At 34.1% G+C, this 26,378-nt stretch overlaps 2 protein-coding genes across 2 annotated transcripts in view; one reads left to right on the top strand and one right to left on the bottom strand.

Moving 5' to 3' along the window:
• LOC106143546 (uncharacterized) overlaps window positions 1-18,351 on the bottom strand; it is a 35,988-nt gene extending 17,637 nt beyond the window's left edge. The window contains exon 1 of the mRNA XM_013345667.2: window positions 17,274-18,351. Coding sequence (XP_013201121.1) covers window positions 17,274-18,087 — 814 coding nt within the window. The 5' untranslated portion in view covers window positions 18,088-18,351. The remainder of the gene's footprint in view (window positions 1-17,273) is intronic.
• A 1,404-nt stretch (window positions 18,352-19,755) lies between these two features.
• On the top strand, window positions 19,756-25,963 carry LOC106143511 (guanine nucleotide-binding protein-like 3 homolog). Its single transcript, XM_013345624.2, has 9 exons — window positions 19,756-19,931; window positions 20,432-20,721; window positions 21,175-21,364; window positions 21,703-21,927; window positions 22,434-22,617; window positions 23,240-23,462; window positions 24,074-24,181; window positions 24,877-25,044; window positions 25,597-25,963. Exons 1-9 carry the CDS (start codon window positions 19,913-19,915, stop codon window positions 25,924-25,926), a joined length of 1,737 nt encoding a protein of 578 aa, XP_013201078.2. The 5' UTR covers window positions 19,756-19,912; the 3' UTR covers window positions 25,927-25,963.
• Window positions 25,964-26,378: the final 415 nt, after the last annotated feature.

The following is a 26,378-nucleotide window of genomic DNA, read 5'->3' as shown; positions in this document are numbered from 1 at the left end:
CCAAAAAACTTTGCACTTAGAAATACATTTAAATTTTTATTTAAATGATACAAATAACATAGGTTACTTAGGTCATTTGAAGTACCTAAGACATAAATTAACAGTTAGGCTACAACTTAAAAGTATACCTAACCAAACAATAATAAATTCTATAAGTACTTATGTCGTAAAATTCCCTCGTTTCAACAAAAAGCCCTCTGCAAAAAATCAACAAACATTTATTTGCACTCGAACAAAAATATGTATATTTACACGGAAAAATATGAATCACTATTAGTCATAAATAAATAAGGTACTAGTCGATGGTCACATCCATATTTGTTGAACAGACTCATATCTTGTCTAAGGCGCCAGACGTTTTGCAATTCTTCTAATGGACCGATAGACATGTACTACCTTTGAGACCTTTGAAGTAAATAATGCAGGGTTGAGATGATTAGGTTTAAAATGAATATTCTTTGGTGATATAAAAATTTCGTGCGGAAACTGGCAATATCGGGCAACTAACCGTGTAAACAAAATGAAAGCTGGTCAACAACAAAACAATACAAGATTTGAGAAGGAATGATTTTATATGTAAAAGGTAAAAATTGTAATTGATCACAAAAACAATTATATTTCCACAAATCCTAAACTAAAAAGGGCTAAATGTATTTAGTTTTAGTTTACTTTAATTAGTTTGTAATGTAAAATAAATTAAATTTAGTATATACGTATTTAATTATTAAAAAAAACAATAATAAAATTATAAAATGTCTAAAAGATGAATTCTTAGAAGTAGAGATTTAAAGAAATCAGACAAAAAATAAATTCAAACCATTTTCCTACTTGCAGAATGTGTTTATTCAAAAGATAAGCACTGAGATGTAACTAATAAAAATACTTTAAAAAGTTATAAGCATTGTTTGTTTTGTGATTGGTTATTTTTTATTTCTTGTAACTGTATGCGTTTTTATCAATATACAACCTTGATAGTAAATATCTACAAGATAAGATTTCTCATAACCTTTATATGCTTTTTGATAAGTTATTATATTTTTTGCAGGTGTGACTGCAGTAGGTATCAAGTCAGACCGTCATGTAGTTATATGTAATCATTATTATCTATTGCAAAAAGTTGTTATTGGTCCATAATTAACGAGTTTCTTGATTCTTCTCTCAAATGTTTGTTGGGTCCACATTTTGTGTAGGTACTTATTCGATTTTGTTTCTGTAGTAAGTTTTACTACGCTAAAAATATTTCATCATAAGTGTGCCATTATCCGAAAGTAATAAAGGATTATTATTAGGTATTTCTTAACACATTACCTACCTATCTAACTCGAATAGAAAAGAAAGTAAATGTGATTTGCAAATAGGTATCACGAAATGATAAAGATAGTGATATTGATAATGGATGGCTGACGCGACAGCTGCATATTATATCCAGCGAGACATATCAGTGAAAGTATTATAATCTCATTTCAACGAAAGGAAAATGTAACCTAGGTACCTACGTACACCATTCAATCAATCAAGATCCTGAATAAACAAAACAATGCCAATAGATTGTCATTTAAAAATAATAATAGATTGCATTAGGCACTAATCGATACGTCGAACTCGAATAAATTAAATTTGATATAAAGAATCGAGATAATAGATTCAAAGCACGACTGGTACCCTGCGATAACGTACCATGTGTGGGATACCGCCAACCACCCTTCTACGGTCATAAGATGATCTATACTAGGTTTGAATACCAATCGAAATTCATATCTACTATACAGTATTTTTAACTAAGTACTTACTTGTTTAGCTTGAGGATACTTTTGGTATCACATGCTGTTGATAATAATATATAACTATTCATATTTCGCTGGCAACATACTTTATATTACCTATGAAGCTATTGTTGTGACATTTTTTACTTCGAGAATTTTCATAAACGAGGTAACAAAATAAAAAATGATTATTGTACAATGATCGCAATTTCTCAATTTCTTAACTGTACTTGCATACACACTACACGCAATCTTTGCAATACTTAAGTTATTACAATTTTCATTCTTAAAACATTTCCGTTTCTCTTGTCCGTTGTAAACAAAAAACCGGTTAAAGAAAAGGGCAGTTGATTTCACATTCATTTCGCACTTACTTCAGGCATTCGTCACGTCGTAGTCGGAAATTAGCCATAATTGCACCTTTATATGACCCAACCTCTTAATTTTATATGATCGTAACATCAATTGTTGCGGACACTCTCTCATCGACTTTATAATCGATACTATTCAGGAGTGGCATTTCAGCTATCTGATTTATAGTTAAACCATTCTCATAAAATTTCATTTCAATTAGCAGGCTGATATTGAGATGTTGCAAAAGTATATAAATCTGCACCATGGCGTACAAGAACAAGTATTTATGTCGGCCAAACTATTAGTAAAGTCTGATACCCAAGTTTTACATGAGTAGGTACTTACTAAAGTAATACATTGTTGTTCATTACAAAATTTTTGACCACTTGAATATAGGCAACCAGTTAGTACAACTAATATAATACCAGTCGAATGACATCTAACCATACCTAAAGAAACAAGAAACCATAGTTTGACTGACAAGCCTAGCCAGACCTTGGATCAGAGTTTGATAGCGATTGACAGCTCCAAAATTTAAATCTGATGTGCTGTGAATTGTGGACCTCGATAAAAAGATAACATACGGCGCCGCAGATTATTGTAATTATTTACGTCGGCATGGTAATCTATTCGATAACGTAATCAGATCATGTCGATAACTTGTGGGTCGTTTCTTTTTAATCGTTTTTATAAGTATAGTAACGTTTTTAGAGCGGAGATATTTTTTTAATGAGTCTATTATATTATGCATAAACTAAGTATGCATAGGTATATTATCTACGATTTTAATCTGGAATCGTAGAATTTGATATTCGAAAACGAATACTGATTTTGTTAATTGGTGCAAACTAACATAATGTATTTTATGAAATAATTTATTTGAAATTAAAACATTTTTTTCAATATACAAATAATTTATTTAAAATTAAAACATATTTTAATGCCAAAGCAGTGACTGAAACTTTTGATTCATTACCATCGAATGACAAGATCGTTTCACCAAAGAGTAGAAGGCTCCTTCCGTTATTGCCATCAGCGGTTTATTAAAATCATAAATCGTATATGAGCTCACCTTAGCGTACACATAAGAAAGTCATGGAAATGTCGACTGTTCTGCATATATTTTCACATTGTTCAGCCACCTTAGACGGTGTAAGGAAACATAGTTTCGTATTCTGCTGGGAGTTTCCACTACTAGTGAAATCTTTGCATTAATATTATTACTCTCTAAGCAAGTCATAATCATACCACCACATAGACGGTCATTATCACTTGATGCCAGTCGTAAAGTCTAATTCAAATAATCTTAAAACAAACTGATAACACTATCTAAATTTTGGGGAAAAGTTGTTTAAACTGAAATGTTATAGCGGAATTTACTTTTTATTTAGTTAGGACTTATTTGGAACTGTGTAGAGAAATTAATTAGAAGATAATGAACAAATGTAAAAAATACATTTTCGACTTTCAAAACCGTTTTATAAAACATAATCTTTAGGTAAATTATAATAAGGTAGCCTCCTTCCAAATTATTATATTGAAAAAGAACATATTCACTAAAAATAAGCATGACGATATTTAAAGTTTTTCTAACCCAAAAACAAAAACGAAACGTTTATTAGCAACAAAAAATTAAGCGACATCACAAAGAACGGATATGGATAAATTGTCATAGAACATGGAATTTTCGGATACGCTATATGTACGAGTAAGTACGTCACCTATAAAAAACCCCTTCGAAACACCTTGACGGTTCACCACAAGGACATCTCATAGGGAACGTTCGTTAGAAATATTCAAAAGACAGAAAGAGAGGGGAAACCAGAGCATATGAAAAAGCTACACAAGAAAAATAAATAGTTGTAATTTGTTATGCAAAAAAGTAACGTATTAATAGGCTCAACTACCGTTGATAGTGTTTCCACGCGACCTTTTTGTCGAAGAGCGACTTTTTTGCAGCATGCTGGCGCCAGTTAGGTTCTGTTCTCGTTTTTCTTCCCAAATTGGCAATGAGTTGCTTGGTGTAATGAGTAATGGGTTAAATAAAGCCACCTTTATTCCACAACAGTGGCGGACTAAAATAGATTGAATACTTACCTACTACGTCTTGTTTTGTTACTGAGTATGACATCTTTCAGGAAATATCTTTATTTCAAATCAAGGCTTGCCCCTTGATCTTTTTAAAAAAACAATATGGAAAGGTCAGAAGGAACTAGTGCTCTCTAAGATGTTGATTTTTTTAAGTTTTCATTCGTCCAACAGATATGAAATACCTATATTTAATTCAAATCAAGGACTCAGAGAAGCACTAATATCACCTAACATACTATCAGTACCAACTTTTGCTTCGACATATACCGCCTCATCAATGTCAGAATGTGTCCAAACCAGTTTAATAATTTAATAAAGCAATACGCATTGACTACAGCGCTTGTGCAGCAAGGCAAGAATGCATGCGCCCGCGCATCGCGGCTTCGTATTGAAAATGAGCGCACTAACCGTCACGCAGTGCTCCTAACAAACCGTTATGTACAAACAAACATACACATCAGCCAATCAAACCAAAATAAACCTTGATACTAAGATATTAGATATGAATAAAAATCGGAATAAATTTGTAGAACGAGTAAATGCGTTTTGCAGTACCCGAAGCGTGACGTTTCGACGTGATTTATCGATTGATTTTTCATTTCTTACTTGCCGTGATTAGCATACGGAAAAATAAATTCAAATTAATAGGTAATTTTAATGGAAATCTTAAGTAAAACATGATTATCAACAGTACTAGCGTAGTACGTTTTTAAGTTTTCAATTTTAATCGAAAATCCGTAATTAATTTGGTTCATGTCATGCCATACAACTGTATTCTCAATTATTTACATTAGTTTTGTACATCTTTAGGAAGCCATACATATTTTTATATAACAAACCACTCAGAGAAAATACATTATTCAGAAATTTGTTTATGTATTTTTTACTGGTAATAATATTCCCATACCATAATAATATTCCATGCAAGTTAAAAATAACTTTAGTATCCGAAGCTTAATGGCAGGTGATTGGTTAATTTACAGTGTTTAGCATGCTGTAAGTACCGCTGTTTACTATAAAAACATGTCTAATTAAATACAATGTAGTCTGTAATCCTCTTGTGGTCAAGATCCATTTAAATGCCTACCCAGTCTCCTGCCAGGTGCCTTCACAACCAGAACAGTCTGACACCTGTTAGGGATGTTTTATTCATACGAATTCTCATCTAGTTGTTAAATCATACATCCATAACTGGTTCCCGGATCAATGTAGTGTACAGTCGAAAAGAAATTCTTTTGAAACGGTTTTTATCCATTAGACATATACTTATTTTTGGGTTGACACAACCAGATAGTCAAACATCATTGAGCACTAAATATAAGCGATGAATTACAAACAAATATTATTTTAAAATCGCAGGTTGGTTTAACACAACTTGTATTATTTCTGCTTCTATTAATTGACGTTAATTGGCAAAAAATATCTAAATAATTTTACTGGACTGATAGCATTTTCATCTTGATTGAGTGAGACCGCCTCCTGTATCAATAAAATAATGAACCTAAACAACTTTTGACACTAACATTACCTACACGTATCGTTAAACACAGGTGCCAGATGCAATTGCTACACAATCTTCACGAGAGAAACTGGAAACAGTACTTGCGTGAGATTAAATCTTTCAAAATATGATCTTATTCTGGCGATATAAAGTTTATTATTGTTTGCACTAAACCGCAAAGAGATGCCATAATGCTTTTTATCCTTCAGTAATTGTGTTTTTGTTCAGAAAAATGTGTGGTGACCAGTCGTTCTGATATTATAATGAGAGGTAATGCAGCTGTTGTTGGAAGGACTCTGAACAACTAACATATATTATTATTTTATAATCATTAAACGATCAAGAAAGAGTGTTTAAAATTACTTACCTAACCATATTGTTGTGATTACGAATGTATGTATCGCCAGATACTGTCAAAACCATTTATTTATATTATTGAAGCGACAAGAAAATTAATTAAGATATTTATAAATACCTACCATAATTTTAACTTAGTACCTAAATATACTTCATATAGGATAAATAATATTAAGGCTTATTAAATATGTTAAATTTTCAAGAAATTGAGCAAATAAGTCGATCAGATGTAAAATTAACGATATTTCTGATTTCATTCGATATAAACCTACGATTTTCTAATTTGTATTTTATGACTTAAAGAAATTGTGAATTGACGATGGGCAAGATGTTATATAGGTAGTAACGAAAAAATTTCAAAACGTGTACTGGGCAAAGTAATTCTATACGTGATTGTACTTCTTTCTCTTCTTTTTGTGAGCTAAAATTATCTTGACGTAATAGATCGGGGTGAGCGCATATGTGCAATGCGTGTCCCCACTTTTATATTATTCTGCTTGTTACAAATGATTACCCATGTTTCGGAGTTGATACTTAATTTTGTATATAAGTCTGCTACTTCAGTTTATTTCATTTTGCAATTACAATTCTCACATCTAATTTTTTGACGGTCAGTTTCAGGAATGCTGATGAATTGAAAAAACAATGCCTTAATTTACATAGTTTGCTCGTTTCCTCACAAAAAAGTACCATCTTATTAAAAGTTTACCTACTCCACTGTTTAATATTTATTGAGTGTTCTAAAAATAAAACTGCAAATTAAACATTAGCATATTAAAATTTGACGGTATGCGGAAAGAGATCTTCTTAATTTTTTTAATAGACAATTAAAAGAAATAAGAAAAAGAAACATTTGTTTTGTGGTGTAGTAAATTTGAAAGCACTACATGTTTACAAAGGTGACAGGCGTGCAAGTTTAAATGAATCAGTGCTGTCACTAATTTGGTGATCCAAAAAGAAATAAATGTTTAAAAATAACTCAATTCTTTTAAGTGAATCATCCAAATCAGAGCTTAAAATAGGTTCAAGTTATTCTGTCCAAAGAGTCTGATTACGTAAGAATTATTTAAGAGTTTTATGATTATGAGCCTGATAGTCTTGACTTAATCTGTCTTTCCAGCGACAGGAACAAACAAACACTATTTTGACTGTGTGTTGATAGATCGATGGCGAAACGAGGAAATCTTTCTGGGGCACTAAAAACATGGCTACGCGTTAGCTAATTATTTTTGAAAATGGAATGATTTTGAGAAATCTACATTAGTACAAACTATTGCATTGACGTGTTTCATTGTTCATAATTTTTGGTTACATCACTTTTGCACTCGACTGTACAGTACATCCAAGAAAAATATTGACTACTGCCGCCTATTGTCCTGTCTTTTGCGAACTTGCTCTACGAACAATGAATTTTTAAAGATTTTTTCATAGATTGCCATTGTTTCGAAGTACCGAAAGAGGCGACCGTAAATCCTAGCAAGATTTAGCCTGACTGTGTGTACTCTTGGCGTGACCTTTAGCCAGGAAGTTCCCGATTTGATGAAACATTTTAATTTGTCATTCGTGTGCCTACCATTACTTTGCAAGGTGGAATTTCTTCCTGTGTCTACATGCCTATGGTACTAAATTCGTCCATCCTTCCATGGAAGTCTTTGATATGCATCAAACCCTTGACGTACGAGGAATGGCCACTGCATCAACTGAACGTCCTCCATGTTTACTAATAAGGCGGGTCGACGACCTACTGGCTGTCTAGACTAGACCTTAGCGCAAGGTTAGGAGATAATCCTGATAATGATCGTATTAAATAAATAGCTTTTATAAATCCTTTGCTGGTCTTTATGATAGTCTTAAATACTTATAATTATAATCTTCTTATTAGCATAAACTTCAGTACTGTACAAAAGGACACAGTCTGTCTAATAAGAGAATTTTAGGTTAAAAATATTAGGTAAGTAAACAAAAAGGTTTTATGCCGGTAAAATATTAATGGATTATCATTTAATATTATATTTATTTAATATTTAATATTATATATTAAGATTTCTATAAAAGTTTTATTAATAGCAAATATAGTACGTATTATAATTACTATAAGTAATCATTAGTCAAAAGTGCTAATAAAAGAACTTCTTTGGCCAACACTGCACTGCTCAGCTAAGATTTCCAAATCTAGGTAGAAAATTCAGCAGATTGTTGACAGGATCTGGGTTTTCCCTAAAATAATCTATTGTTTAACTAGGTCTATCAAGCCAGCAACAGAACCTTTGATTTCTTTCAATTTAAGAGTCCATAAGTTATACTTAGATAAAAATAAAATTCCACATTTTATCAAACTTTAAGAACTAATTAATGGCTAGACTTGCAATTTTCATCGGTACCAACCGCTATTCAGATTCACTTGATAGAGCCCATTGAACCCGAGACCCCGCACAATTTATCTCATTAACTGGGACAATTTAACCACTTGATTGTCGTAATCGCTGCGACATCGTATCGAGATCGCTTCATAGTAAACAACGCTATAATTATCGGTTGTTTAATAATTAACCTATAACTTTGATTGTTTGCAAATTTAATTTAACCTTGCAGTCGTTTCGATGAATTGTTTTAGGTATAGAACATTTTAATCATCGATATTATTATAAAAGAAAAAAATAATAATATACAAATATATAAAAAACTCTTCAATTACTGACAGACATATTAGACGTAGGAAACTGTAATTTGGCATGTAGATTCCTAACGTAGTCTTGGGGTGCACTAATAATTCCCACGGGAATTATAGTTTTACGCGGGCTGCGGCTCCAGCCGTCATGTTGTTTGTTGTAACCTCTTATCTACAGTATTTTGAATATCTTTTAGTCACTAACCCTCCAGGAAACAGGCATTATTTTTTGTAGAGTATGAGTATGATATCTTATAGCCTCATTATCAGGACTAGACTCAAAATGTAACTTCAAGAGTTCGGTCTATTCTACTAGTCCCATGGAATTGTCCCATAGTGGAAAAGTGAGGCGATTTTGTTCCATTCGGCCCATAGGACAAATTAAGACGTGTACGATGATGTACATTATGTAATTTTACATATCTAAAATTTACATCAACGTGGAAGCGAAGTTGGCTGTAAGCTGACGCATTTGCATGTTGTTGAAATTATGTTAGAAAACCAACACATTCAGTTAATTAAAATGTTGCTCCAAGATGTTCATTACCAAATGAAATTTAACATTTGGCAAGTTTAATTATTTCCTATCAGCAACTCATTACACACCTGACTTATTACATAAGTTTAAGCGTAATAGTACATGCTGGTAAAGATTACCCATCTAAATACAAACGTAGATGAATATTCGTATGCTAATAAGGAAAGTCGGTAAGAAATATCTGTTAACCCGTTTCAAAGAAAATAATAAGAGTACTACACAATAGTGTGGGAAAATACCATTGATATGAAAAGCAACTAAAACATTTACAACGTGCGGTTTATCATTGAAAAAGAATTCATAAGACAAGGCTTTGGTACGAAGTGCGATGTAAGCAAGACCTATATATTTTTATGACATGAAAAATGGATGGAGTGGTCCTATTTTTACAGCTTTGATATTACAATTGAAGAATAATATATGTACATGATAAACATACATGATGCAATAATCATAACAAAATGTTTTATAGAAATGTCGATAACAAAACAGTTTTGATTGCGAATCAAACATGGTGAAGAAACAAATGCAAAACAGAACAAAGACAACAACATTATTCCGTGTAGAAAACTTAGAAATCCGTCTGTCTGACAGTTACCTAGTCACGACAAGTCTGCGGGCTCCACAGCACGTGTTCCAGCATCCAAACTGGTTTGGCCAGACGAGTTGAAGTTGGTTACAAAGTTTGACTCATCGTTTGTACAAACGTTTTAACTTCAGGAGTTAAAATGCGGCTGCATTGTTGATTGAATCAGCTGTAATTCTATTTTGTTTAACATTTCTTCTTTTTAATATTATAATGATAAATATCGACGGTAAAATTTCAGCCTTCAATACACCTCTTGAATTAAATGCATGCTTAACTTATTTTCCACAATGATATTCATATTCAAACAAAAGGAATCGGTAAGGAGGTAGTGACCTAATTGTTTTGTGCACTCGCCTAGGTCATACCATTGTCAAACTCCGTATTCAACTGAGCTTCATTTCTGACAATGTTATCATCATTCACCCTTGGGTTGTGGTCATAAACTTATTTTTTAGTAGGTATTCTTAGTAAACTGCTTTCAAAAAGATTTGCTTTTATTGTAAAAAGTGCTTTCCCATTGTTTTTATTATTGTCTTGCTTAATTTTCTTAGTTTCTTCAGATGATATTCTACTTGTTGAAGTTCTAATTGCAACCTATTTTTATGCGCATGAATTTTATTTATAAACCGGCTGGCATTCAAACGTAACGGTGTACCATAGACAAGCCCGCATGCTTTTTATTATGCAATGGATTATGATGGTCGAGACTCAGCCAGGTCATGAGAATGAATCGAATAGACCGATAGATAGGTACTCAATATAAAATACTGCCATTGCATGCGATACGATTATTATGATTGAATCGAGTAATTTGTAAACACTGAGAAGCCAGTATGTTACGATTACAAAGCGGTTTGTTAAATATTTTTATAGGTGGGATTTTAAGATGGATTAGACTCGTGGGAACTAAAAAAGAAATGTTAAACATGATCCTCATATTAAGTATTTTAAGTACTGATTTAAAAATAAGCCTTGTTAATAAATTTAAATATTGTGACTTAATTTATTTGGCAAGTTATTTGAAAAATAAGATGAATGAATTTAATTTTATTTATCTGCTTTTAGCATAAACTTTGTTGTCTGTTATAGTCACAATCATAATAAAAGAGATCATTAACACAGTTTAGTAACAATATCAAGTAACCAAGATACGCGTGCCGTTAAAGCATATCAATTTCATCACCTAGTGTTAGAATTAAACAAATCGCCAGAGCGGTTCGCGCTTTCTACAATTCAAAAGAAATTATTAATTATATCGAACACGAGAAAGTGGCTAATATCAATCTGTAGAAAACAATTTATTTTTTTCAATTTCTCCTCTATGGTGAAGACTTAAGTATGTTATTTTTCTTAATTGGGTAATTTATGCGATAAATACACGTTCCAGTTAGGTTAGATATAAGAAGCACTCTAAAAGTAAGGTAAATATTATCATGGCTTTTAATTATTGGGTATTTAATACGAACTGGCATTGAAATGTGTAGACAATCAATAGTGTTACATACATTAAACACGTCTATATCCCTTCCTTAGACAGAGCCAAGAGTCTTGACTGACAAGACTGTTTAGGCCACGTTCAGCTCTATGGTTTAATAAAAGAATTAAGTTATTTATAGTAAGTAGTATATTTAACATATTGATTCAAACTCAAATTTTGCGATCACTTATAAAGCTTTTTAGCTAGCGTGAAAATATCATTAAAATTTACGCGAGATGAATGCGAATTTGAAAGATCCAGCTGAAGTACAATAAAAGACATACAGCTATAGGTACCATCTCAGTCAGTTTCTAATGTAATAAATAAACAATTTAGAAAATGTAAAAATTCCTACAACATTACGTATTGTTATCCCTGTTTATCTTTATTTCCTTGTAGAAGTTGTGGTCAACGGACCAATCCTGCAATTAACATTCCACTTTGAAACAGTACTTTAGATTTTGTGTTTTATTTTTTAAGAGCATCTCCTCGCTCCGAATCAAATGCACCGGTCATAATGGGCTGACGATCTATAAAAAATGGTAAGGTACGTCTGCACCGGGCGCCTTTTCTAAAAGGTAATCGCTTGGAGGTTGCTTTTTACTTTTTCTTGGAACGCATAGACACAAAGAGTTGAGGCAGCTGCCGAAGTACAGCTGGCAGCTAAACGGATAAAATTAAAAATAAATTCAGGATCTTTCATACACATAAGTCACCTGCTTGGATTTGATATATTACCTACAATTTAAAAAGAGGTAAAGTTGACAAGAATTGAATTGAACATTCAGACGGCGACATTCGCAGTAGCTTAATTTCGCGCTAAACAATACCAATTTTAACTCCCATATGAAAGTTTTCATCATCATGTTAATGTAATGAAAGAAGAATATTATTACTAGAAAATTAACCACTTTGAAAAAATTTACCACTTTGCGCTTGTGCTAATAAAGAAAATAATTTGGAAGCTGTTATTAATTTTTGTCTTTATTCGGACAAAGATCGAAAGTAGAAACGTGATAAGAACAAATTTTATTAACGATAGTTTCAATAAATAGCATTAATAATACATTATCATGCAGTTAGTTGAACATTAATTAGATTTACGAGTTGCATGTTCGCTAAAACACCTAGACAACCTATATCTAGACTTGTATCAGATGGACTTATCGCGGCGCCTTTTTGTAACAAAACACTGCCTGCTTCTACACTTGTGTTAATAATAAATTGATGTGTCAGATCTTTATTTATCCACCATGGTTTCTTTTGTATTTTATTTCTATAATCATCACGAGTTTATGAAAGAAATTTAAATTCATGCTCGGTGTACCCGCTGAGAAATTTATTTGTGTACAGACAGAATAAAAAACCTTTTATCGAAATCAACGAATGCTTTTTAATTCTACAATTCAGTTACTTAAAGTGTAAATTCGTAGCTACCTACTTTCTTTTTAAATGAGAACGGATTTATATACAATTTAAGGTTAAGAATTTTAATTAGCGTCATATAGGCAAAAAGTCAATGAAATTTGGTGATAATGAAAGCAAGGAGGTAAATTAAAAATAAGTTCATTTGGGCAGTATCAATATTAACTGGATTACTGGGTCGTTGATGACTTCGGGGAGTTGATTTGTGACCTGGATAGATTGCAACATACCTAATTCCAGACGATGTTTATCGGTATATAGGACAAAATCGTGTTGCAATACACAATAAACTCCAAGAAGGTTTAGTAAACCAAGCGTTATTTTTACATTGGGATTATGAAAGATGTTAACATCATCAATGACTAGGATAAAACAAATTTCTAGTATTCTCTTAATAAGTAGTGTTCCGTTTCATTCAAGTGGAGAACGCTATCTTAAAATAATTTTTTGTTAGGACTTTGTATAAAGCAAGGGTATTAAATAACGTCAGGTGTAATTTAACCATAAACAGGTGATTTAATTGTTTCTCTTCCCTCATAACTTACATAAATTTCATGAATCTTACTTATTTTACAATCCATTTACCAAAAGGATAGTACCTACCTAAAACAAATTAAAATCAGTATTCACCTCGCCTCTTGTGACGCTACAAAAAAAACATAGGAAACACCAAAAACATCAAATTCCCACCATAGCTTCACGTCTGTAGGGTCTATGACCCTGTTTAATATGTTCTCTCAATCTCTTCAAGTAATTAATGGTCCTCCACTTCAGTGTATGCATACAAAACAGTCATTTCTGAGTGATATAGTCTATGACTCCGTTTGAGCATGGACCTTCATTAATCATGATGTTTTAATGTCAAACTCCTTAGGTTGTTTGTCTCAAAAGATGAATTTGAAGATGATAAATAAGTTTTACGAACAAGGTTTTCATGAAATTTTATATTAAATTAAACCATATACTAAGGTAGGAACAATATAGTTAATCAGAAGATCTAAGTTTATTTACATGTTAATGTGTGCGTTGTTTAATTTCTATTTCTCCTTACTTAGGATACAAATACGTCACTATTCATACCCCTGTGTAAAACTTAGCTTGTCACTGGACAAAAACCACTACCTGCCTGTTAATATAAAGGAATACACCATAAGGTAGTTCAAGACAACTGAGAAACCAATAAAAGACAAATCCCTTTAACGGTTCATGAAGACAAAGAAGCCACAAAAACAGCGAAAGTTAATATTGTATCTCCTATCTTTGATGGTTCGTAAGACCGTAAATACCATGTAACATACCAAAGCACGTCTTTTGTCTCCTTGATGTTACAAATGACTCAACAACACCAAACAATTAGCAATGTGTGTCGACCTTAGCGTAAAAGATTCGGAATAACATGCATATTGTATTGTTTAGAAAACCAAGGCTGGCTTCCTAAACAAAATAAATATCTTCATAAATATTTTGCCATTTCTGATTATAACTTTCAGAAACTTGGAATTTAAGAATCTAGAGTAAGAGAGTTTATGACATATTCTGATGTTAGAGAATTGGCAAAAGAGACCAAACTATCTCAACTAGTTTTAAACTTGCGTTGCATTATCCTATTTATAAATAATACAGGTAACAAACGTACCTTTATTTTTTATTCTACGTGCGCGTATTACCTGTATACCTGTATTATTTAGATATAAACTTGCTCATGATGATAAAACTTGCAAAAGTAAAATGTAGTATTCGTATTCCATTCATTCGTAAAAAATGTATTATGCATAATATACATACATACATATAGTCACGTCTATATCCCTTGCGGGGTAGACAGAGCCAACAATCTTGAAAAGACTGAATGGCCACGTTCAGCTATTTGGCTTAATGATAGAATTGAGATTCAAATAGTGACAGGTTGCTAGCCCATCGCCTAAAGAAGAATCCCAAGTTTGTAAGCCTATCCCTTAGTCGCCTTTTACGACATCCATGGGAAAGAGATGGAGTGGTCCTATTCTTTTTTGTATTCGTGCCGGGAACCACACACATGCATAATATATAATGTTATAAATATATAACAAAGGATAATTGATGATGGATGAAATGGACAAACAAACCATAAAAACTACACGTTTATTGCAAGCTGATTTCATTCTCACTTCAACAATATGTTTAATTCCATTGTGCCGGTTGTCCGATTTGAATTTCTTGAGTCATACCAGATTAGGAGTAGATTCAAGTAACAAAGTAATATTTTAAGTACTGCTGATTAGCTATTGTGGATGAGTTACCTCATGTAGAAATGTAAGAGTTCTGACAGCATAATTTTTACGGAGTGATAAAAATCTGGTAAATTTTTCTTAAATAATCTGATCACAATGTGTGTCCAAAGATCAGTCTAAATAGTAAATGCCATATTTTTCTTCTACACATGCGCTTTGGAAGCGGTAGTAGTTATAATTAGATTTAAGTGATGTGACGTCAATAAGTGATACCTTGTATCCAATTTTGAAAATAAATCTTTTCTATTCTATTTACGAATGTTTTTCAATGTCACACCGATGCATTTCTTTTCCGGATAAAGAATTATCCATGCAACAGTAAAAGCAAAGAAATTTAAATTACACTTAACTACATTGAAGATGCTATCTGCAACACAATGGAGGATAAAAGCAACTGGTAATATCTGTCATGGGCAATAATAATTTATTGATAATTTCGAAAGAATAGGCATGCTAATGTGAAAGCTCATGCTAGTGTGACAAAGAGCTTTCGCCAACTCTATGCATTCGCACGAACGAACTTGCGTTAATGTTTCTTGAAAAAGATAAGTGCTGCAGTCTGCGTGTGTGGAATGCAAATATTTTGTGTGTCAGTGGGTTTGGTATGATTATGAATGTATTAACATTTCTAGATATTGGAAACGCTAATCTGTGTTGCACAAAACAGCCTTAGTACATAATAGTTGACAATTTTGTATTCGATCGATGACTGTCTATAAGGTACTTACTTACTTTTAATTATAAAACCCACCATTTATCGTACTTACTAATTATTACATTTAACCTCATTGAATCTTTATCATTAGTTCCTACGATTGTACTTCTTACGATTGAAATATACTTATTTTGTTCTGTTTCCTTTCTGATAAGATCATCAACATTATCAGTTTTACAGTTTGCAATAACATATCGTAGTTATGACGAATCTATAGACAGACTGTACTTCAAATATTATTCTTATCAAAGATAATAGTGATATAAACTAGCAGGATATGACATGTATGATTTATGTTCGACATATAGAAACCAACGTTTCTGACATTCATGAGAATAAAGAGATCCCAAATGACAAAATTCACAAAATAGGGGGTTTCAATACACAAAGAAGAATAAAATTTGCAATATTGACAAGTTGCTTGTTAATTGAATTACTTTTAGAGAGAGTACAAACGGAGTGCAACTATACAACAATATCATTGTTTTAAGGTGAAAATTATAAGGTAGGTACTACTACTACTACTACTTATTAAACTTATCCTCATATAGGTATAGTCAGTTATTGCTGATAATTTACAAGGAACACATTCATCCTTTGGTAAACATTGAAGTGTCATTCTGTTCTATAGATAGCATTGGTCAGCAACACAATGAGTCAAGCGTGGTATTAATGGATCCAGGTTCAATTCGATGACACTTCGACGAACGTTAAAATCGGACACAAATATAACTAGTTACGGGTTTCTTTGAAGTCAAGTGTAATTTTACGTAATAGAAACGTTATTTTACAATTTGAAGCATGAACAGGAAAACGATGATATCAACATTGTACGCATCGAATAATCTGATGAAATAGGTACTCTGTTCTTTAAAATTTCTGTTGCTTGGATCTTGATCTTGAAAATGTCAGGTATTTTACTTTGTACTTTGACAAAAGCATTCGCTATTTTGGTAATAAAAAAATATTGCCAAAATAGCCAATGCTTTTGTTAAAGTTCTACATTTGCACAAAATGCTGTAGGATAAAAAAAAACTAATCAGATCTATGTTAGGGTATGCATCCTCAAGCAAACCCTTGAGTAAGTGAAATTCTATGTTTAAAACCAGAGAAAAACCATAAATAGGTGGCATGCGTAATGTTCTCCAAGATGTGCAGGATTTATTGACCTCATAACCCACTCAATTGGAAAAAGTAATGGACGCAACTTTTACGTATTCGGTAACAGCAGTCTATTTTCTTGTTGTTCGCGTTATCTGCCTGCCTCACCTACTAATGATGATTTGTATTGCAATTAAAGTAATTACGGTCTTACCCAATCAGGGTCGTAGCGGTAAATCACATGATTTGTAAATTTCATTATTTTCGTTTGCACTTTTGTTGAGCAGAATTTTCTTTTGAATGAATACCAGAATTATTTACATAATAAAAACAAGGAAGGGTAAAGACATGCATTATGATTCGTGAAAGGACCCTTATATTTCTAAGGTAGAAACCTTACACCAAACACCTTAAAATAACTTACCATTAAATGTGTCATATGCAGTCGGTTGATACTCATCCCGAAACTTGTTCTGCGCATACGCAGCTATTAAAGAACTCTTGCCCACTGCTCCATCACCAACCAACACACACTTTATCTTCTCTTTATTTCCACCTTTCACCTTCCTCCTATCTTTAATTTGGAACATCCGATTCAAGGTCCTTCTGCATTTTTTATCGCGTACAGCCCACTCGTTCACTTTATCACAGCAATTTAAGTCTTCCGACACATCGTCACGAACTGCGGTTCGGCCATTCTCCTCGGCCACTTCAGAATAATCGTAATCGTCTTCGTCCCGTCGTGGGATCGGGAATTGGCTCGGACTGTGCACGCCAAACACAAAGGGACCGTCTCTCTCGGGGAGACGGTTGGAAAACCCGTTTACTGGCGTTGCGGGTTTCGCATAGTGCACTGTGGGAGCTCTATACTGACTCGAAAGGTACTCTGCCGAAGCGTGAGGGTCGAACTTGAAAACTAGTTCCGCTTCTCTCCGGTCCAAGCTCAGCTCCGGAGACGTTACCTTGTCTTGAAAGTAGCCAACTTTCTCGCGAGCCCGCGACTCCTGCAATCGTTTCTCGAGTTCGACGTTCGATGGTTTCCAGTAATCCGGTCGGTATTCGTAGGGATACTCATTTGGTACGTGTCTAGGCGCAGGCAAAGGCTTCCGCGAGCCGGTGTCGCGGGGCGGAGCGCGTGGAGGCACCACTAGAGGCTTTTGCGCCTCCACTAACAGTGGCCGACGCGCAGACAGGTTCGTGTTCCTATTGAACATGATCCCTTCTAAACTGGGAGACATTTGAGCTGTCACGATCGACCACCGACGAGAACCGACGATACTATTCGCCGTGCGTTAGCGCACATAACTTATTACCGCGTCAATACGGTCGCGGGAAAGTATCGTGTTGTAATCAGACGACGCACGGACGTGGAGCGATCGGTATGAAATGCGGAGCGCGACTGGAGTGGAGACCGGGCCGGCAGCGCGGCTCGACGGGCGGAGCCCCCCCTCAGTAGAGAAATGACCTGTTGCTTCTGTTACCTGTGCAGGTAAGTAACAACCGACCGTTTTGCGACTGGCAGCTGCTGTGGAACAAAGCGCGTCATATGGCGACGCCAGCCAACACCTCGTAGGGCTCCATTCACGAAAACGTATAGTGAATGAAGCGCGACGTGGTTTGCTTAGCAAGCGGCTACTGAATAACTAATATTTGTTCACTTGAGGTACTGAGTTGACTAGATAAGTAGATGTAGCATAACATTACATGTCTTTATGCCTAACGGAGTAGACAGAGTCAAATAGTTAAATACTCGTACAACTCTCAATCAATCAAAAACAGATGCATTTACCTCGGAATTTTGCTGTAAATGAGTTCTTAACGATAACGATCTTGGGCATAGGTTTCAATGAGAAATCAAAAATAGAATAGTCAGAAGACCTATAATCAGAACATAAACTGAAAAATTTACTAATATACTTAATATAAGTACATTGACATTGTTTAAGTTCATTCTCCTACAAATTTCCCATTGCCTATATTAATTCCCATCCCAATAAATTATTTGATAAGAATTTTTTTTTCTTGTTTTTTACGAATGACAATATTACGAAGTATACCTACGAATTGATATTCATAACATTTTGTATAATAATAATATAGTGTGGAGTACGGAAAAGGCTATAGGGCACTATACATGGAGCCGCAGGAAAAAGTTATTATAAGTATACCTATAAGCTTTGACAGGATAAATTTATTTCGATATGCATATGGTGAAAATGCAGACTTCGGTGACACTTTTTATAAAAATCATATTGTCCGGCTAGTAGGTACATATGGGCCGAACAACATGACAAAACTTTAAGGGTTCCGTACCTATTTACCATTTGGCTACGGAAACCTAAAAATGCTGCTTCTACGCTGGCGAAGTCGAATGTATACAACCTCAGCAAATTTTTCTGATCATGATTCATGTACCTAAAGACGTAGCCCAAACGATTAAAAATATTACCAAAGTGTCCATGCTGACTTTGCTATTCTTCTTCCCTTCCATTTTCTTCTGCCTCCGACTTCGCCAACTCTTTTCTCTTCAACCTCTCTTCCTCTTTATGCTTTTTCAAGTTCATTCGTCAGACTCGAAAGTCTATTTGAATCGTTGTGATCTAGTATGGAAAAGCAAGCCGAAGTTAAGATTCACGAATCTTAACTAGGTGAAGCGTTCTGGCTTATGTGGATGAATATTATTCCACATTGATTTCAAGAAAAATATGACTACTCTGTGTAGGAAGTTATGTTTCTGTATGCGTAAAATGATAGTAACGTGAGTTTTAGCGAATGGGGTTTTGAATTAACTAAAAGAAGACTCCATTAGATTACTAATGAATTCCGTGGAATGCAATATGGGTCATGGACTTCAACTAAAAAAAATCTTTTAAAATGTCAGTGTCATTCTTTTTATTTATTTATCATCTGATAACGTCAAAATAGTGAGTGCCGTGCCGTCGACGTGCTTTTGATTGTGGTTTGAAAATATTGTGGGCATTTATTGTATTTATTAGTTTATTATTCACATAAACATTGTGTTTAACTGTTTAGCTTTAAGAGTAAAGAAGATTTTAGATCAAGATGGCAAAATTTAAATTGAGTAAGTTATTGCTCAACATTTCAAAGTATATTTATAGGTTATGTTCAATGAGGAGGTATGAAAACATTTATATTAAGGAATTATTTCTATATCTTCTCTCACATCTATGTAATTCGCATAATATATTCCACGCAAAGCGATTCTTTATAATGGCCAATAAGCCAATATTTTCGTTTTCTTGATTTGAATATCTAAGTTCTCATGCATAATAGATTTGATTTGTAAATCCTTTATAAAGTATTTTGTAGATTAAAACAAAGGGAAACTATTAAATGCAAATAACGAATTTATATTTGCAGAATTCACTTATTTATTAACCTTTTACTTTGATAAGTGAAAACCTATAATTGTTTTTCTTTATGTTTGATATATAGTATAAATTATACAATTGTTGAATATACCCCTACACTATATACCCTATCACAAGGATTCCCAAGTAAGGAGCCAGTTCAATCAGTGCGACTTAAACAGATATATTTATTTTATCAATAATTTCCCAGAAAAACAATCAAAGCGCCAGCCAGCACGTCTTCGCTACAAAATAGAGAAGAAAGTAAAGGATCACAATCGCAAACTTAAAAAAGAAGCGAAGAAAAATCCCAAATCTAAAAAACCAAAACCAGTACAAATTCCAAATGTCTGTCCTTTTAAAGAAGACATTTTGAAAGAAGTGGAAGCTATGAAAAAGCATAAAGAGGAAGAGAGGTTGAAGAGAAAAGAGTTGGCGAAGTTGGAGAAGCAAAAGAAAATGGAAGAGAAGAAGAATAGCAATGTCAGCATGGACACTTTGGTAATATTTTTAATAGCACTTCTTAATTATGGCTAACATGGGAAAATGTGAATTTAAGCTCCTCATGAGGCTGGCATAGTCATGCCAAGTTATTAAAGCCACAATAAAGAAAAATAGAATTAAAAAAATACAATGTATAAATTTTCTCATACCCTAGCTGTATAATTATTGTTTTATGTCCATGTGTACTTTATAGTACCAACCTTAAAGTATTATTATATCCATTTGATCTTTTTATGACTGCTATATCGCACATATTCCACATATTTTTTGCAGCAAAGATAAACAACCATGATCTGAGCTGTCAGATGAGTGTTGCTCTATGATTCAATAATCTACCACGCATGAATGAAACTGAGTTTGTGGGATCATTTCCGAGGATGATACTACCATGACAATAATTATGGCACTTATCAAGGAATTAGGTACAAAAATATTTTTTTACAATTACAGGTGACCAACGCTCAAACACGTGGCAAAGTACACGATGCATTCAAAGCCAATCAAAATGGTGGCGATGAGGCCGAACTAGGTAAAGACAGAAAACAAGAAAACTCACTCAAAACATACTACAGAGAATTCAAAAAGGTCATCTCTGAGGCTGAGGTCATTTTAGAGGTTGTGGACTCGAGAGATCCTTTAGGTTAGTTATTTTACATAAATATTTTTTAAATTCTACTTTAAACAAGCAAATCAACTAAATAGATACGTTGGAAGGTGAAGGCATAGCAAAATGAACATACTATGATCAAATCAAGTACATACTTTCCTAAAGAGTACCCTAAACTAATGAGATTCTAAGAACTTACAAAGATTGATGGATGACGCAAAAAAAAGTGTAGACTGCCCATCCCTTCAGAATAGAGGTGTGTTATATACACAGTATCTTTTATGTATACCTAGAATTAAGTTTTATTTTTCTGGCATATAGCCAATATCTTTATAGTTTCCACTGGAACACTTTTAATGTTCATGTTATAGGAACTCGCTGTGCCCAAGTGGAGGAAGCAGTGAGGGAATCCGGGAAACGCCTTGTCCTTGTTCTAAACAAGGCTGATTTGGTTCCTCGTAACAACCTCACAGCGTGGTTGAAGTACCTTCGACGTACCGCACCAGCTGTTCCGTTCAAAGCATCTACGCAAGACCAGCAACATAACTTGGGAAGGAAGAAAATGAAGCATATTGTTAAAGAGAAAGAAATGAAAGGTATGATTTATACGAGATAGTACAATATAATAGTTTTTTAGAAGCTGATAAATCAGAATAATAAGAAGAATCCGAAGAATCAGAACAATATAGGTAATGTTCCCATGCAGAGGTTGAGGAGATGAAAGTCACTTTTTGTAGAAACTTTACTAATCCAATCTAGCCAAGTCGCACATTACGCGCCACGGCGTTTTTATTTAGAAAAAACTATCGCTGTCCCTTTTCATGTCATAATAAAAAGCGAAACAGTGAGTTTCCGCGCGATAAAAACGGCGTGCGTGAAGTTTTGGGGAATCGCAACTCCAACGATGTTGAGTAGATGTTTTTAATGCTCCTTAATTTGATGCGCGATTTATAATCAAACATAACATAAAATCACGCCTCTTTCCCAGAGACTACATCAATAATATAATCATCAATGCTAATAACATTTCATTCTACGCCGTGATTGGCTGATGGCGTGTAACGTAAGTAATGTCGCCAAAATATTATTTTTCAAATTCTAGGCTCGTCATGCGTCGGCGCAGAGCTCCTAATGAGTCTGCTAGGCAACTACTGTCGCAACAAAGGCATAAAGACTTCTATCACAGTGGGCGTGGTCGGTCTACCTAACGTCGGCAAAAGCTCCATCATCAACAGCTTGAACAGATCTAAAGCGTGCAATGTTGGAAGCACTCCCGGAGTTACGAAGTAAGTTTCGCAAAACTAATATTTCGTTTTCATAGAATGAAAAATCTCTCTACATGGTCATAGGAATTTCTGGAAATCCTTTCTTAGTGATTTTAGTAGTAGTTATTCCAAATCTCTAAACTCAGAAGTATGGGTTGTGTGTTGACGTTGATTTATGCAGTCAGTCAATCAGTTTTCTCTTATTTTTATATTTAGACTACTTTTACCCGAAGCTTCGCCCGCGCAATTTTAGATGATTTATTCAACCATACCACCACACCATTTTGTCATATATTTATGTATAAACTCTAAGACCTACACGCGCGAATTTAGCGCTACCAACACAAGAATACAGAATTTTCGCATATATCAAGGGGCCTTTAGTTTTTACCTTAATTATATAAACGCAAAATTTCAAGAAGATTCAGTAGATAAAGAAGGAGAGGTAACAAACAAATAAACTTACTTTCGCATTTACAACATATATAATCGTATATAAGTAGTATTGTAAATAAATATTTGTTTGTACTTCTGCGTTTCGATTGTCAGTTAGGAAATTATTAGGACACCACAAAGTGTATTTTTACGACCATTTTTTAGATCAGAAAGGAAAACTTTCTATTTATCGTAACTCTATTTACAGACAAATGCAAACAGTTCAACTGGACTCCAAGATAAAGATCCTGGACAGCCCGGGCATAGTGTTCCACTCCGGCGCAGACACGGACGCTTCTGTGGCCCTGAAGAATGCCATTCGTGTGGGAAGTCTGAAAGATCCTGTCACCCCCGCCACCGCCATATTGCAACGTGCGAATAAACAGACGTTGATGGACTTGTATAGTGTACCGGAGTTTAGTAAACCGCAGGTTAGTTACTTAAATAGGAATTATTTTATCTATTCTACATGTTGCAAAAAAATATATACTTATGAATTTATTATCAATGCATTTTTACGGTAAACAGTGGCGAAAAATAAAAGTGCGCCATCTTATAAATTTGAAAATCCTCTCTTAGGTGATGCTTATAATTAGGCTAGTACTATCTTTCTTTATATCTTTGAATTTCGAATTTTTATATGATATCCAGTTTACATATAACCTTTAAGCGATTTATACCCTATTTATACAAAAGGATTTAGATGTGCTGAATCTTATGGTTTTGATTCAGTGCTGTGAGTTCCCGAGTTCAGACACTTAAAAATGAGTATTTTTTTAAATTTTTTTCTATGAACGTCGTAAAATGCGATTAAGGAAAGTACACATAGAAGGTGAAAGCAGAAGAATCTGCCTTCGTCTGAGGCACTTACTTTGATTCAATATGGTGGTTCTCTTGCCAAGGTTGTGGAGGTGAGACGAATTCCCCAATGAAAAAACATGATTGACCCAATCCAAGGTTGAAGATGTAGCCGTCATTAACGCCAGGTAGAAGAAGAGGTGTCTGTTCTTGTGTATTAAATTTCATTATTATTTTTTTCCAGGAATTCTTCGCTCAGCTCGCATCCCGTATGGGGAGGTTCAAAAAAGGAGGCGTGCCCGACCAAGACGCAGCCGCCAGGATCTTGCTAAACGACTGGAATACAGGAAAGGTATGTATGTATAGTTGCTGCCACTGGCTTCTGCCAAGTGGGAATTTCATCCGGCAGAGATAGCTTTTAGTGTTAAGGTCGCATTTTCTTGTAATGTTTATTAATGTGAATATGGTCAGATTTGGTTAATAAAGAGTTATTATACTGTATGCTTCGTAAAAATAGATGATGTTTATTTACATACATACACATCAGTGCCCGTTATTCAGAGGAATGAGTACCTTCAAAATACCTTCGCTCTTAAACAATGGGTTGTTTAAATACATACATACAGTCACGTCCATATCCCTTACAGGGTAGACATTGTTTAAATCCATAAGTAAAATGCAATTTGTCTGTCTGTTGTGCCTTTTATCTATCTTTTTTATCCCTAAATACATATATAAAAGAAAAACGTGAATGATTAACTGACATCAATGCACAGCTCAAACAGCTGGGTGTTGAGACTTGAAATTTGGCTTAGTTAGTTATTTATGTGGTCTAAGACTAAGAGACTAAGAGAGGATTTCCCGAAATTCCCGCGGGTACAGGAATTATGGTGATTTTTCTTTATACGCATTCGTCCTCTTGTCGCTAAATAAAACTGCGATTTTTATGAACATTGGAATGAAGGTAGTTTGACTCCAAGTCATCAGTCAAATATAAGGAGTATGTTTAGCGGTCGACGTCGCTGATAGTAAATAAATTTGTTACAGGTTCGATATTTCACCGAGCCACCAGAGACGTTAGACCCGGATGTACACGTTGACGCAAAGATCGTGTCGGCGGTTGCGCAGGAGTTCGATATTAACTCCTTTGAGGCCATGGAGACCGAGGCCATGGGAGAGTTGGACGCGCATAGAACTGACGTCGACGCTATTAAGGTATGTTTTTATCAATTTATCACACACACATAATATCCTGCCTTTATTCCTTAGGGGATAGGCAGACCCAATTCATATTGATCCTAGTGTTTATTCCAGTAGGTACAGTGTACGTAAGAGTTAGTGAACGGTATATTTATAGATATTTATAAATATTCATGCAATAAAACCACAGGATAGATTGGACACGAATGCCATGTATTTTTAAGATGCGCGCACATGGGACGCCGCACCACAGATAAACAAGAACATAACAAGAAGGAGTTTGTGTAACATCTAAAATTTCTTTGAACATATAATTATATCACTTAGCCAAACCTTTTTACATCATGTGAAATATCATTCACTCGGTATTTTCTAAGGTCCTTGAGTTTTGAAGTCCAAATATAAAAAATATGGTCGAATTGAGAACCTCCTCCTTTTTTTGAAGTACGTTAAAAATCAATCGATTATTTGATTTGTCTCGTATTTATTTATTTCTCAATCATTCCTGTATGGACCGACAAACTGCCCATAACCTAAATACATATTTTTTTTATACTCTTATTACAGATAACAAGCACCGGTCCCGTCAAAGCGTTGCTCGAAGACGAGATGCAAGTTGACGGCGAAGACTCAAGTATACTTCCTAAGACCCTGAACATAAGGTCCAAATTAGACAAAAACAACAAAGCGAAAGAACGCAACAAAACAGACCCAGAAATGCTGTTAGAAGGAAATATTAAACAGAATAAGTTAAGGAAAATGCAGTTTAAAAAGGATAAAAAGAATAAAGCGAGGAATGAGAAAAAGGCGGTAGATTTGGCGGGCGTTCTAGAAAATGTTACTCTGACCAGTTTTAAGAAGGATGACTACGATTTCAAAGAAGACTTTTCTTTGTAGCCTTGGCTTTGTCTAGTCTTTACAAATAAATGTTAAAAAAGTGTATAACGGATTTAATTTTTCTCCTTATAAATGGACGCTGGGGTCTCACGGGGCCGAGACCAACACCAGAATTATTATGATTATTTATAGTGAACTAACTTTTGCCCAAGGGGTCTATTTACGAATGATGACAGGCATATGTCTTATCGTCTATCTCTTTCTAACTTAATGGTCAACCTCCGAGTTGAAGAAAGATGAAAGATACGACATAATAATAAACCTTATGTCAACGATCGTCAACTCCTTAAGGCATCAATTTCGCGGTAATTTTCATATATTAAATCTATATATATGTCATCAGTATCATAATTATGCAATGAATCACTTTTTCCTTCATTGATTAGTAAAGACATACATCTTACCAGTGCCGTGTAGTTGTAGGTTCTAGAATATGGATGTTCTAAAAGGCT

This window comes from Amyelois transitella, chromosome 7, assembly GCF_032362555.1.
Source record: "Amyelois transitella isolate CPQ chromosome 7, ilAmyTran1.1, whole genome shotgun sequence".
Classification (NCBI taxonomy): Eukaryota; Metazoa; Arthropoda; class Insecta; order Lepidoptera; family Pyralidae; genus Amyelois; species Amyelois transitella.
This window is presented reverse-complemented; position numbering and strand designations above follow the sequence as displayed.